General features: G+C 51.6%; 1 protein-coding gene across 3 annotated transcripts in view; it reads right to left on the minus strand.

Annotated features, from left to right (window-relative positions):
- The window catches only part of RRBP1 (ribosome binding protein 1), a 64,054-nt gene that overhangs the window by 24,660 nt on the left and 25,741 nt on the right, over positions 1 to 13,653 (minus strand). For all 3 annotated transcript variants that reach the window (XM_053890452.1, XM_053890453.1, XM_053890451.1), the window contains one exon: positions 689 to 837. In XM_053890452.1, the coding sequence (XP_053746427.1) occupies positions 689 to 837 (149 nt within the window). The remainder of the gene's footprint in view (positions 1 to 688; positions 838 to 13,653) is intronic.

Here is a 13,653-nt window from a genome sequence, read left to right on the forward strand (position 1 = left end):
CCCTCCCCCAAGCTCACTGAGCACAAAGCTTCCTGTGACTGTGGGATGTGCCACACCTTGGCGAGAGTCAGGAAGGGAGTAAGCCCCGCTGGCCTCAGGTCAGGAGTCACTGGCCTGGCTCTCAAGACACCCCCCAGCATCACTAACCACTAGGGTGCCACAAAATTCTCCAGCAAAATTCCTAGAGTTCTGACTCTGGATGAGGAACAAACACATGCCAGGCAGCATCTCCTGGTGGCAGCTCATTCGCCACAAGAAGCAGAGGGCGAGTGCCGGCCTCTGGACTGACCCCCAACAGCAGGAGGGACGTCAGAGAAAGGGGCTTCCAGGCTCCCCACTGTGCAGCGTGTCCCTACACCTTCTTTTCTGCACCCGAGCCCTGGCCACAGGCCAGCCGGGCCCCAGCTCCTGTGTTCACCCCCCCTGGCTCACACAACACAGAGCCCGGCCCTGACCCGTAACGGTCTTCCTGTTTCCGTGGCTGGGCTGTGGCTGGGCTGAGGCAGAAGGCAGAGTGTACTCAGGGTGATTCATGCAATCTGTGTCTGGGAAGGGGAGGCGGGGTGCTGCTGAGAGAGGCCAGTGGAGACTGTTTCCTGAACTCTGTGCATGTGGCCAGCCCAACGGGGTCACTCAAGGGAGGCGAGGGCCCCAGGACTTAAGGGGAGAGCAGGGAGGGCGGGTCTACCTTATGCCAGGTGTCCTGGATGACTCCAGCCTTCTCGGACAGGATCTCAATGAGCCGCTGGGCCTCACCCTCGTTGAATACCATGCTTCCGACCGTGGAGACCAGAGTCTTGTAAGGGAGGTAGAGAGGGCTGTCGGAGTCTGGGGGCGCTGTGCAGGGAGAGAGAAGGAACAGGAACTTACCCTCCGCCCCCAGCAACCAAGCTGGTCACACCTCAAAGCAGCAGGGGCCAGACAGCCGACCGAGGACTCTGTCCAGCTGCTTGGGCTGTACGGGCTGAATGCGAGCCTGCCCTGGGTACCCTGAGCTCTTTCAGAGTGCTGAGAAACGGCCCACACTTCAGGTCCCTGCACAGTCGTCCCAACTGCCCGAAGAGAGCAGAGGAGGAAGGTCCCTAAGTAAAAGAAAGGCTGTTTTCCTAGGCTGGGGGAGACATCCTCACCGCCCCCCTTTTTATCATCAAAATGAGCAGAATTAAGCAAGGCATACCTTCCCCAAAGGTGCTTTTCCTTCCCTTTTTCCAGCAAACCGCTTGGTCCAGTTCTAGCCCTGCACAGCCCTGCACAGCCCTGCACAGGTGGGTTCACCCGCCTGCGGTGACCAAGCCCCATGGCTCCTCGTAAACATGGACCCCACTGCCACAACCCCGCGGTCACTGGAGAAGGATGGCAAAGGCCCGCATCTCTAACGCTGCTTCTCTGTGGTCCCAGGGAAAAGGAGGCTCTTTCCACACATCCAGGTTCAAACACTGTTTCCGGCTTCACGAAGCCCGAGGCAGGTTTTAGGGGAGGGGAGGCTGGGCTAGGTTCTTTCACAGCGGGCCTGCCCACTTGTCAGTCCACGAGTGACTTCCCGGGAGGCACAGAGTCAGGTGCCAACAGCCACCTGTGCTGTGACTTCTGCGGTGCTCCTGAGGCCCCCTGACACACGCACACTCACTCAAGGCAGGCTCTCGAGTGGCCTCGAATGCAGGAAAGGGTGAACTGAGACGCCCCATCTGGCAGCAACCCCGCCTGAAATGCCCCGGGGAATGACTTATGCCGAGGCCCAGAGCTGCCCCGCGGCCGAACGGCCGGGCCCCAAATGAATGAAATAAAGGGAAACAGGCCGGCCCGTGGCAGCACCTTCAGCTAAGCCCCCCTCACTGAGGACAACGAACGGGGAAGGTTTCCATAGCAACCCCAAATTCTCTGGCTTGTCACAATATTTTCACTTGCTAGTCACAATATTTTCATCGCCAGTCAAAGCATTTAGAGTGATACCTTAATGAGGGGAACGTGGGATGTGGGCGAGCTGGTTGCTATGAGCACCTTCATTGTAGAACTTCTTACCTCATGAGTGAGGCTCGGGAGATTAAAAATAACCACGGTGACGTTCAAGGCCTAAGAGCTCAAGAGTGCCATGAAAATGAAGTGGGGGTGGGGTGCGTGTTCCCTTCAGCCTTTCTTTTCATTGATATACGTATATAACACAAAATCATCTTGATGGCAAACTTAGAAAAACCACTCTGAGCACCGCTAAGCCAAAAACAAAGCAAAGACCGCTCTCAAGTTCACTACTGGAAGAAGACCCCACCAGTAGCATTTTGGTTTCCGGGGTCCCTGCCCTTCCCCCTCAGCCTGCAGGCAGATGCAGGTTTTCCAGAAGACGGAAGTCCACTATTTCAAAGACACAGTTGGAGCTCAAATGGACAGACGTTTTCCTTTCCTGACTCGGGAAATGTCTACTGTGCTGTCCCAACAGGCTGGCCACCAGTTACATGTGGCCACTGGGCACTTGAAATGCAGCCAGCGTGGACCAAGCTGTGCTGCAGGTACAAATACACCCCGGTTTGAAGACTTGGTAAAATATCTGTAATAATTTTCTGGTATCGACTGCATGTGGAAATGATAATATTTGGGGAAAATTGGGTTAAATAAAATGTATCATTAAAATTTAATTCTTTGTTTTTTGTTTGCTTTTTTTTCACGTAGCTGCTAGGAAAGTCTGAACTACACATATGCTCACACGGGTGGCTCACACTATTTCTACTGGACAGGCTGGTCTATTCCTTTCCAGCCCTAGGGACCCTCCAACCCCCCAAAAGTACGGCCGTTGTCCCTGCAGAGGCCTCAGACTGCGCAGGGGTTCGGGCATCTCTTGAAGCCTCTCCTAGACCATCCTTCTAGGCCCCCGTAGTCCCTACCACATTGCTGGGGGCGGGAGGGGGGAGACATTTAGATAGTGGAGCCAGGCTTTGCTATGGAGCTCTGTTTCCCCACAGATGTCACCCCAGTGGTCTTGACAGACCGTGTTCCCTCTTGGATAGCCAGGACACTCTGCCTGTAGAACGTTGCCAAGAGTATTCTGTAAGAGTATCATTCTAATATACTTTATTCAAACTTTCTTACCTAATTATATTTTCTTAGATGTTTTAGAGAACAAAGTAATGAAAACTTGAGCAGGTGCAACAATCCAAAGCTACACACAGCACAATTTAACTCTCCCCTGCCTATCGCCCGATCTCCCCACACAAACTTCCCTGGCCTTCTCTATGTTCATATGAACACTATCTTTTAAGGTATTTTTAGAGAGCCCCAGCTTTACACTTTTCCATGAAGTCGTTTAGGTAAGAATGCTGCCATCTTTGGGGCGCCTGGATGGCTCAGTCAGTTGAGCATCCGACTTTGGCTCAGGTCATGATCTCGCAGTTTGTGAGTTCGAGTCCCACGTTGGGCTCTGTGCTGACAGCTTGGAGCCTGGAGCCTGCTTCGGATTCTGTGTCTCTGCCTCTTTCTGCCTCTCCTCTACTTGTGCTCTGTCTCTCTCTATCAAAAATAAAGGGAATGTAAAAAAAGAAAAAAAAATTTAAAGAATGGTGCCATCTTTATTTCCCCCAAATCAGGGGAAGTAAAAATGAAAGAAAAAAGTACTTGGAAGTAGGCACCAGAACTTCTGGACCTCCGTGTGAACTGCGTTTGCTTCTGGGTTTCAAGATCCTCTCACCAAACCAGTGGCGCTGAGCTCACTTGGATGCCTATTCCTGGGAGGCGGGCACCCGGGCCACAAATCACGTGCTAACGGGAGCTAACTTGGGCCGGCATGCTACACATCTCCAGCAAAGACTCGAAAACTGGAAATAATCCCCGGCATTGTGAAATCTTAAGGCACTACACTAAATTTGTCAAAGACTAACATCTAATCTGCTAAACCACTGACTTCACGAAGACCATGAGGCAGTGAATCGTAGTGAGACGAGCTCCTGAGAGCCTGCCCCTATAGTCTCTGCCTTGCCCATCTTGGTGAGTTCTGAAATACCAGGAATGGACGAGCAGGGAGGCCTGGAGGAAGGTCACAGCAAGAGAGCAAAGAGCGGAGAGACAGAACAGAGACAGAACTGGTGCCTCACTGCTCTGGAGTAATCCAGACCTGCCCGGCAGGGGACACAATAAACACCCGCAGGGACCGGGCCCTGCAAGGATGGCACAGGTCTGGCTCAGGGGACAGCCTCTGGACATGTTCCTTCACCTCCAGGGGATGGCTCCTGTGGGGTCTGGGCCAGAACCCTCAGGGCTGTGGACTTGCCGAGGAGAACCGGAAACGAGATTTGTATGTGTCACCTCCTGACCTTTAGTGCTGACAGCTAACTCAAAGAAATAAATAAAACCTCTGTGGGGCTGAACAAACACATCTGTGGGCCAGGTGTGGCCTGCAGATCACCTCTGCCCCTGGGCACTGGGCACCGCGGTCAGAACAAGGCCCCTGAGTCAGGCAGTCTGGGCTCAAATTCTGCGAGCTCAGCTCCTTCCTGCCTGTGCGTCCTTGGGCAAGTTGCTTCACCTCCCTTGGCCTCGGTTTCCTCATCTGCGAAATAGGGGTCATAATCAATCTTTCCTCCTTCCTAGCCTCACTGCCAAGATTAAATCCCAACATGTTTGGAACAATGCCCGGCACAAAACGCACCGCAGAGTCAACCAACAGGGCCACCTTCAAGCAAGCCCCAGTCACAGGACCGGCACAGGCCCCGACCCCTCCCTGAACAGACAGCGCCCACCGGGAAGGACTCAGGCGGGGCTCTGCCCTTTCCCCCACTCCCACCAGCGGGACGGAGAAGTCGTGCAAGGGTGGTGCCCAGAAGCCAGCCCTGAGGATAGAGCAACACAGCCCACGGACCCTCTGGCTCCTGCCTGGCACCCCCGTCTGTACCCTCTCGTGAGGCTAAGAAGGGCAACAGGGTTAGATAAAGCAAGGAGCCCTCTGCCTCCTGCAGCCCCCAGCCAGGGAGCATGCGGCACTGGGTAATGTGTATAACACCTCAAATTCCAAAACCATGCGCCCTTCTGTGACCATGCCGGGGGGCGTGGTCACCTAAAATCAAACTTGTCTTGCCAAGAGGCACTCAGGAGTCCCTCTCTCCCTGTCGACCGCGAAGTCCTTTCGGGAGAGTTTTGTCTTTACATCCCCACCAGGATCCCCTGCGGCCAGGTCTCAGCGCTAGGGAACTCGTGGGGTTCCGCGGCCTGGCACTATCACAGCCCCTCCAGAGTCCAGCTCGGGACCGCTCCTGTGCGGCTCCAGAGGACTCGACCGACAGGTCGGTGCTGACCGCTGCCCAGCAATGGGAGCGGGTGGCCACCCTGGCCCTGGGACAGCCCATCAGGTGACCGAGGCTCAACTCCAATGGCCGGTGCAGGTACCCTGACGCAGCCCTGCCTGGGGCAGGCAGGTTCCAACGGTCTCTAGAGACACAGTGTGCGCTCGTACCGTGCACCCTGCAGTCAGCACACCACTGGGGGTGGCAGGGTTAAGTCAGAGGCCGAACTGCCAGCTGAGAGGCAGAGGAGACACAGGATGCACGGCAACCATGCAGCAGAGCCACAGGAAGGGAACCCAGGGAGGGCATGCTGCCAAGGAAGCGACGTGGCAGCAGTGGCAGGGGATGCTTTGGCCAAGAGCTACTGGATAAGGAAACGGCAAGGGCTGTGCGGGGCTTCGGAAAGGGGAGCGGCAAGGACAGGCAGTGAGGCTCGGAGGGGCCTTGCCACTCAGAGCAGAGGGAAGTGAGACTGGAGTGAGTCCACGTCTTCCTAGGCCCCAAGGATCTGGATTCTATGTTACAGGCTAGAAGCAATGCCAGCAGGGAGGAAGGTCTGCAATGAGGAGATGTTATTTCAGGACACCTGGGAGACAAGGCTGGCGGGGGGGGAGGGCAGATGAGGGAAGAGCCCCAGGGCCAGGGGCCAGGCCCAAGGGCCCCGAGGAGCTGACCTGGGGGGACAGAGGCCCGGGTGGTAACAAAAGGTTAAGATCTGTGCAACTACGGGCTTCCTGACCACAGCTGCCTGAGGACAGCGACTGGAGCCCCAGCACTGCCATGTTTTAACATGACTGAATGGAAAGTTCTGGAAGCAATGTCATCCAGCAGCTTCTCTGAGACATGAGGCGCCAAGACTGATTTGGCTCCTTCCCTAGGGCATGTTTTTGTTCTTGCAAAAAGGCAAAGTTGGAGCACCTGGGTGGCTCAGTCGGTTAAGCATCCAACTCTGGTTCAGGTCATGATCTCACGGTTCGTGAGTTTGAGCCCTGCATTGGGTTCACTGCTGTCAGCACAAAGCCTGCTTCGGATCCTGTCCCCTTTTCTCTCTGCCCCTCCCCCTTTCGCATTGTCTCATCTCTCTCTCTCTCTCTCTCTCTCTCTCAAAAATAAATAAACATTAAAAAAAGAGAGAGAAAGAGAAGTTGGGCTTGAAGAACTTACAGAGAAAGGGAATGAAGGCTATGAAGGCTCAAAAGTCCTACAGAGATTTCAGAGCTTCAGACCCTGAAAAACTAAGTTTGAAAGAAAAAAGTATGAAACCTAATCTCAAGACATATCTGCGTGTACCTCAGCCCTAAGACAGCTGTAGAGTAGCCGCTGAGGTGGGCTGCACTTGGCCTGAGGGACCCGCAGAGACAGAGGGCCCAAGGCAGGAGGCTGAGATCCCTGACCGTCCACTGGCCACATGACTTCTGGGAAGTCTCAAAACAAGAGGTGAGCTGTGGCTTCTGCTTTTGCAAAAACAGGTAAACATACCAATCCACGTTACAGACCTTCAGGAGGAGAAATGCATGGAAAGGAGCTTCGTAAACCACACATCTCACAAACATCTAGTTGAGAACGATAGTGTCACAATCCTGGGGGCGACCCAGCAAGCACACAGTGAAGAAGGACACTGGGGGGTGGGGGGGATGGGATAGTAGGAAGGAAGGGGTGATGCTATTATCAAGTCGCATGCCTTAAGATTAGATTAAGTCACATGCTAAGGTACAGACGACTTTAGCAGTTTTTCTGAAGATCCTTCCCTATATCCCCTGACCTCTGGTGACTCCTGCCCCAGAAGGGTACAGAGCATGATCCTATTTGTGCATTTCCATCTGCTCTGGCACAGAAGGGAGTGGCCAGGGAGGCCTTGCACAATATGGAGCTGAGCAGCTCCCCCAGGACACTTCAAGGTTCAGAGATGTGGGGAGCCACGAACTTTCCATCTTAGTTCAGTTTGTGATCATAGACTGGGTACCCAAAGGCTGGGACAAGGTTGAAAAGAACTGGCCACTTTCCTTCCTCAACCTGACCCCCCTGAAGGAGCAGGGACCCCCTTCTGCTGCTCAGAGGACCCATGGTCAGGGCTGGGCTGCCTCACAAAGCCCGAAAGGTTAGGAGCCCCACTCCGTACAATGAGTGCCTGCTTATTTGACTCGCAGACAAATAATAGAGCTTTTTTTTTCTTTTCCATTTAAAAAAGAAAACGTATTTACCCAACAGATACAAAAATACTGATTTGAAGGGGTACACGCACCCCCCACTGTTTATAGCAGTATCATCAACAACAGCCAAACTACGGAGAGACCCCAAATGTCCACTGACTGATGAATGGATATAGAGGATGTGGTGTATATATACAATGGAACATTACTCAGCCATCAAAAAGAATGAAAGCTTGCCACTTGCAATGATGTGGATGGAGCTAGAGTGTATTGTGCTAAGCAAAATAGGTCAATCAGAGAAAGACAATTACTGTATGATTTCACTCACATGTGGAATTTAAGAAACAAAACTGATGAACATATAGGAAGGGGGGGGGGAGAGAAGAGAGGGAAACAAACCATAAGAGATTCTTGATGATACAGAACAAACTATGGGATGATGGAGGGAGGCAGGTATGTGTGGGATGGGCTAGATGGGTGGGGGATACTAAGGAGGGCACTTGTTAGGATGAGCACTGGGTGTCGTATGCAAGTGATGAATCACTGAATTCTACTCCTGAAACCAGTATTACACTGTCTGTTAACTAAAACTTAAATGAAGAAAAAAAAAAAATGCAGGTTACCAAAAAACCAGAAAATACGGGCGAAGGAAAGGTATTAAAATTTACCCATAGTCGGGTACCCCAAGAAGGCCTTTCTCCCACACAGACTCGTGTGTGTGTGACAAGGTCATCGTGGGGTGTCTGAGAGCGTTTTCCATCTCCTGCAGGTTGGCGGGGTTCCCCCGAGCCCTGACACGATGACGGTCTTCTGGCCTCAGGGCAAACAGGCCCGCAGACAGGGAAGGGTGTCCAGTGTGAATGCAGCGCAAGAGGGGAAGAGCCACGCTCAGCGACAGCAGTGCACCCACCAAGTTCCAGCGGAAGCACGACGTTCTGGAGCGTGTGCAAACGGGCATCTTGCGCTCCCCGTCGGTCCTTGGTTCCTCTGGGGCCAGCCCACACCGTACTAATCTGGACTCACCTCTAGGCACTGGGACAAAAAGAGCTGTCCTAAAAGTGTAACTTCACACTCCCAGCCGAGGTATGCCAGCAAAGACCGACTCCGAGGGCAAAAACAGATTTTCAAGAAACCCCCACCATGTACACAACACACTTCCTGTAAGAGGGACGCAGCATTCCTGATAAACACCATGCACGAGTCCTGAGGGACTCTCCGAGAGCGAACCAGCGGAGGCCTGCAACCAGGCTGCATGCACCCAGGAGCTTTAGTTCTGGGGAAATTTCCACTTCTCTGTGGCTCCCCGAGTTCCCTCTTCTGCAAACAACAATAAAAGAATCTGCGCCTTTTGTTTCATAAGTAAGCGTCTTCTCCTTATTCCACACCTGGGTTTATAACGCTCCCCTCAAGTGGTCACCATCTCGACAGCACCACGTGAAGAGTCAAGTCAGGTGGAAGGTGCTGGAAAACGCTCACGTGGGCCTCTCAGCACTCTGAGCAAATTGTAAATCGTGAAGTGTCTTTGGGGAGCGATGCAGCACTGTGCTCCTAAATTGAAAACGGACCCGTCTTTTCACTTAGCAACTGCGTATCGACGTAGTTACTTTGCAGAGATACACTACAATATACGTACATCACTGTGGCATTAATTTTAGCAGCAAAAAAACCGCACGCTGGTTAATGCCATTTAAATAAGCAAACGATACATTCACGCTATGGGACAGGATACAGCAGCAGCAGCCCTGTAGGTACAATACAGAAAGATGTCACTGGTACCCTGGTACACAAGGCAAGCAAGCTCCAAGGCTGTGTGCACCGCAGGCCGCAACTGTGTGTGCCAAAGCAATGAGCGGAATGGCTCCCAGGCTCCCCCATGAAAGGGAGGGAGTGGAAAGACTTTCGGTTTTCACCTTCCACACTTCTATGCTGTTTGTACTTTGTTTGCTGGAAGCACACATTTATATGCTAATAAATTTTAAAAGCGTGGATTAGGAAGGCAGGTGTTCACTGTCAGATCCAGCCACAGACAAGTGGTAAAAACCTGCCACACGGCCCTGATTTGCTCTTGTAGGAAAAACAGATCAGAAGTCCTGGAAGAGTTCCAACTGGGGCCTGCAGAAGCGTGTCCTGTGCCCGCCTCCACACCTGCCTGGTCTCTCTCTGGGGCGTCTGTCAGCAAGGACCCTGCTGGGCCCACCTGGTGACAATTGAGGACACAACCGTCTGTGGTGCCCCCCAGCTCTGGGGCAGGTTCTGCTGCTGATCTGTCGTGCATCATGGGCCAGCCACAGGCTCCACGATTTCACTTGTCACATAGCACTGGGATATGGAGGACGACGGGGAGCTCACCCCCACCCCACTCAGGATGCAGGCAGACAGAACAAGGCACTGGGTGAGCTGCGTGGTGCCAACTCAGAGCTGCAAAGACATGCTCATTTTTACAGGCTGCCTGGCCTCCTCCTGGTGGCTCTGGTCTAGAACGGCACTGTCCTAACTGACTGCACTGATGGAGACACTCTTCCCTGCACTGTCCAGCAAAGGCAGCCACTGGCCACAGGGCACTGCTGAGCACTTGGAATGTGGCGAGTGCAACTGAACCAGTCATTTGACTGACTTTTGATCGATCTGAATGCTAACTGAGATAGCCCCCATGTGACCAGCCCTAGACTTCTAGCTCTCTGGTGCCCACGGTTAAAACTTCAAGGCCCTAGAGCCCTCCCTGACCCAAGTTCAGGTCTCCTCTATTTGGAGAAGGAGCTCCTTTCCTGGCCTGCTCCACACCTACTCTCCAGGCATCTCCCCTAGCTGAGGCCGCTCACATCTCCACACCCCCAAGTTTCTAGATGCCTGGGGCCACCCAGCCCAGCCCGAGCTGTGCTCTTGAGTTGAGTGCACAGGGCCATGGAGAAGCTGGTGGTGGGCAGGCCCTGGACAGAAATACAGAAGCTCCACCCCAGCTAGTGGGCAAGGAGGTCAAAAGCAGGCAGCCGGGGCTGACTGCAGCATCTCGAGCAAAGGAAGGAACACGGGACATGCAGTATGACTACATGAGAGGAATGTGGCCTGCTTCCCATTCAGCAACACGGTTATGGCCACAAGATCACCGCCATGGATGCTCAATGTGAGTCAGATCAGTTCTGGAATGCTAAACATGTATGAGATGTCATCACAACAGAAGAGTGAGTGAGCCCTATTCTATCATACTCCACTTGGAAAATCCATGCCTTCCATAGACACAGGTCGTGGCTAAATGAAAACATGGAAAGAAATCAGCATTCTGGACAGTGGGAATATGGCTGCAAATGACTGAAGGCTCTCAGAGTGGAGAAGGGCCTTGATGGCTCATCACTGACATCTGACTTGGGAGTCGTCTTCAGAGCAAGCCCCAAACTGCATGTCTGTATTTGGGAGCACCAAACACCCAAACACCCAAACACCCAAAGCACACACTTCACTTACTCTACCCTCAGGTCCACAGTCCTTTACAGACAAGAGCTGCAAAGCTGCCGGAAGCCAGGCATCATGGAGACACCCACCTTGCCCTGTGCCATCCTGGCAGTGACTCAGGGGTCCTTACTACCTGCTCCCCACCCCCCACCTCCCCACCAAGTGTGGTCCTGGAAACAACAGCATCAGCATCTCCCAGGAGCTGGTTAGAAATGCAGAGTCTCAGGCTCTGCCCAGAACTTTGAGTCAGACTCTTTACCTTAACAAGTCCCCCAGGGGATCCAACTGCATAGAAAGTTGGAGAAGCAATGCACTTGGGCATATCCCCACTACTTCTGAACACACAGATTATTTCAGGATCCTCCTGGTGTTGGTGCAGGGAGTGGCCTGCATCTACTCTGGGTGTGGGGGTGGGGCTTCAAGATGGCTTTATACCCCAACCACAGCAGGTGGAGATCACATGACAAATTACATTCAGGAAAATGACAAATTACAAGACAGTTTTTTCCCCATGTCTCTAGGCTCTCAAACCCCCTGAAGAATAAAGAAATTCGCCTTTCAGGTGTCCTCTCAGCTGCACATAATACCCTGTGTGGCTGGGTTTTCATTCTGGGTCTGACGATCCTGTGTGGTTGCTTTTGTGGCCCAGTGCCCCATATTGGCCTTTGTGATTTTCTCATTGCAACCTTGGAGTGGCGTCAGGCCTCCCGATATCTGGGCTGATTAATATTAATTTTGGCTGTCTTTGGTATTTTCTGGGGTTTGATTTTTTTTTTAATTAAATCTAATTTATCCAGACCTTACATGTTTAGAGGGATCCATAAGCAGACTCTTCCAAATCTTGAACATGTTGCCCAAGATCAGAACATTTCTTCTTCCCACTGAAATGAGGCTGCCTCCCCTCACTGAAGTTCTCAGGCATGACAGTCTGCTTCAGGACCATTTTATTCTCTGACCTGTCTGTCCTTGGGCCAGCACCCTAACCTGTAATTACAATGGCATGGGAATATATTCACACATCAGACACAACTGGCTTCCCAAAAGCTGCTTAAAAAAATCTATCCAATATTCCAACCTATTTTCCCCTCCAGATGGGACTTTTAGAATAGTTTTGTCAAGTTAAAGGCGGGAGTCGGCGGGGGAATCCCATTGAAATTTTGGCTAGAATAATTTTAGTAATAATTGTCATTTTATCCATAATATTTAATCTCTGGAATTTCTTTTCTCTGTTCAAATTCTCTCTTAGGCCAGCAAGGTGTTGTGTGGGTTCATATAGGTCAGAAAGTTAGGTCTTCCTCCTAATAAGGTTCTCTATTTCTGGCTTATTAGTACCACTTGCCTTCCTTCCTAAAGTATCACATTTCTATTCTGTGCCTTGTTTCAGATGCCTAAAGCCAAACATGGTAACAATGGCCACAGGACATAGGCCACAGGAAACAGGAAGCTCTATTCTGAACACACCTGATGCTTTACAGAAAACAGGCCACTTCTCAGTTCCATCCCTGTCCTCACGTCTCAAATACCCTGTCCCTGGGTCAAGTGGAACATCAACTTAAAGACAAGGCAGCAAGCCTTTCCTCTGGCCTGCGGAGGCAGACGGAGGCTGAACATTTGGATTTTCAGAGGGCTTTCAGAAACTGGTCTCACCTGTGGGGGCCAGGTGGGCTCATCCTTGAGGCTCAGCAGAAGCCTGAAGCTGCTCACACAGCACAGGTCCCCCCATAAGGAACTGGGTGCTGCCTGAACAAATGCCCCCCCAAAAGGTGGGGGAGGAGGAAACCTGAGAAAAGGTAATGCATCTCCACAAAGAGGCAAGAAAGGGAAACCCAGCTAAGAACATAGGGCCTTGTGCTGGATAGCCCCTATCCAGCACAAGGCCCAAACATCTCAGACCCCCTAAGATAACTCGGTAAGACAAATGCAATTAATTATCCAAATCAACTAATGGCTAGTCAAAGATATTAAAAAAAAAAAAAAAAAAAGGAAGAAAGAAAGAAAAGAAAACAGAAGACTGCCATATCAAATGAGTGATGAACAGGAAACAGGAACTCACTGGCCCAATTTCTATAATGCACACTAAAAAGATAACAGAAAATTACCATTCTGTATTGTATATATATAAAATGGTCCACTAAGTAACTGGGATAGGGAGTTGGGAAGAGGAAAAACGGGATGGGGGCGGATGCCATTGTTAACCTTAAGAACATCCTACCATTAGTCATTCAACAAACATACAGAAACGAGTACCAGGTGAGGTAAGCAACAAACAGGCTGGCAGAACATACTCAGACGTCTAAGAAAGATTTGCCAAGACACAGAAGTGTTTCAGATTGCGTGGTGGATGGAATTACTATTCCTAATTCCTCACCACTCCTTGTACTCACATACTCACACCTCTTACAACATCACTTGGCAGTCCCTCCCACTGGAGACAGTGCACTTCCTACCCCTTGACTCTGGCTCAGTCACATGACTTGCTCTGGCCAATAGGATGCTGGTTTGACATGTGCCCTTTTACAGCTCTACTGTAACCAGGAGAAGGACCTCTACCCTCCAGAATCCCTGAAGCCTCAGCCTGGGCCCCAGAATGAACACATATGGAACAGACCTATGCTCGATCTACAGCAAGGGGCTGAACCTAGTTAAACTGCAGCGTGAAGCAGAGCCACTCAGCTGAGACAACCCAGATCAGTCTACTTTCAGCCAATTCAACAGAAGCACGAAAAAGAATAAATGACTGCTGGTGTAAGTCACTGAATTATGGGATGTTTGTTACACAGCTTTGTTGTAGCAAC

The sequence above is a fragment of the Panthera pardus genome, unplaced genomic scaffold, assembly GCF_024362965.1.
Source record: "Panthera pardus isolate Hobbes unplaced genomic scaffold, ASM2436296v1 HiC_scaffold_25, whole genome shotgun sequence".
In the NCBI taxonomy this organism is placed as follows: domain Eukaryota; kingdom Metazoa; phylum Chordata; class Mammalia; order Carnivora; family Felidae; genus Panthera; species Panthera pardus.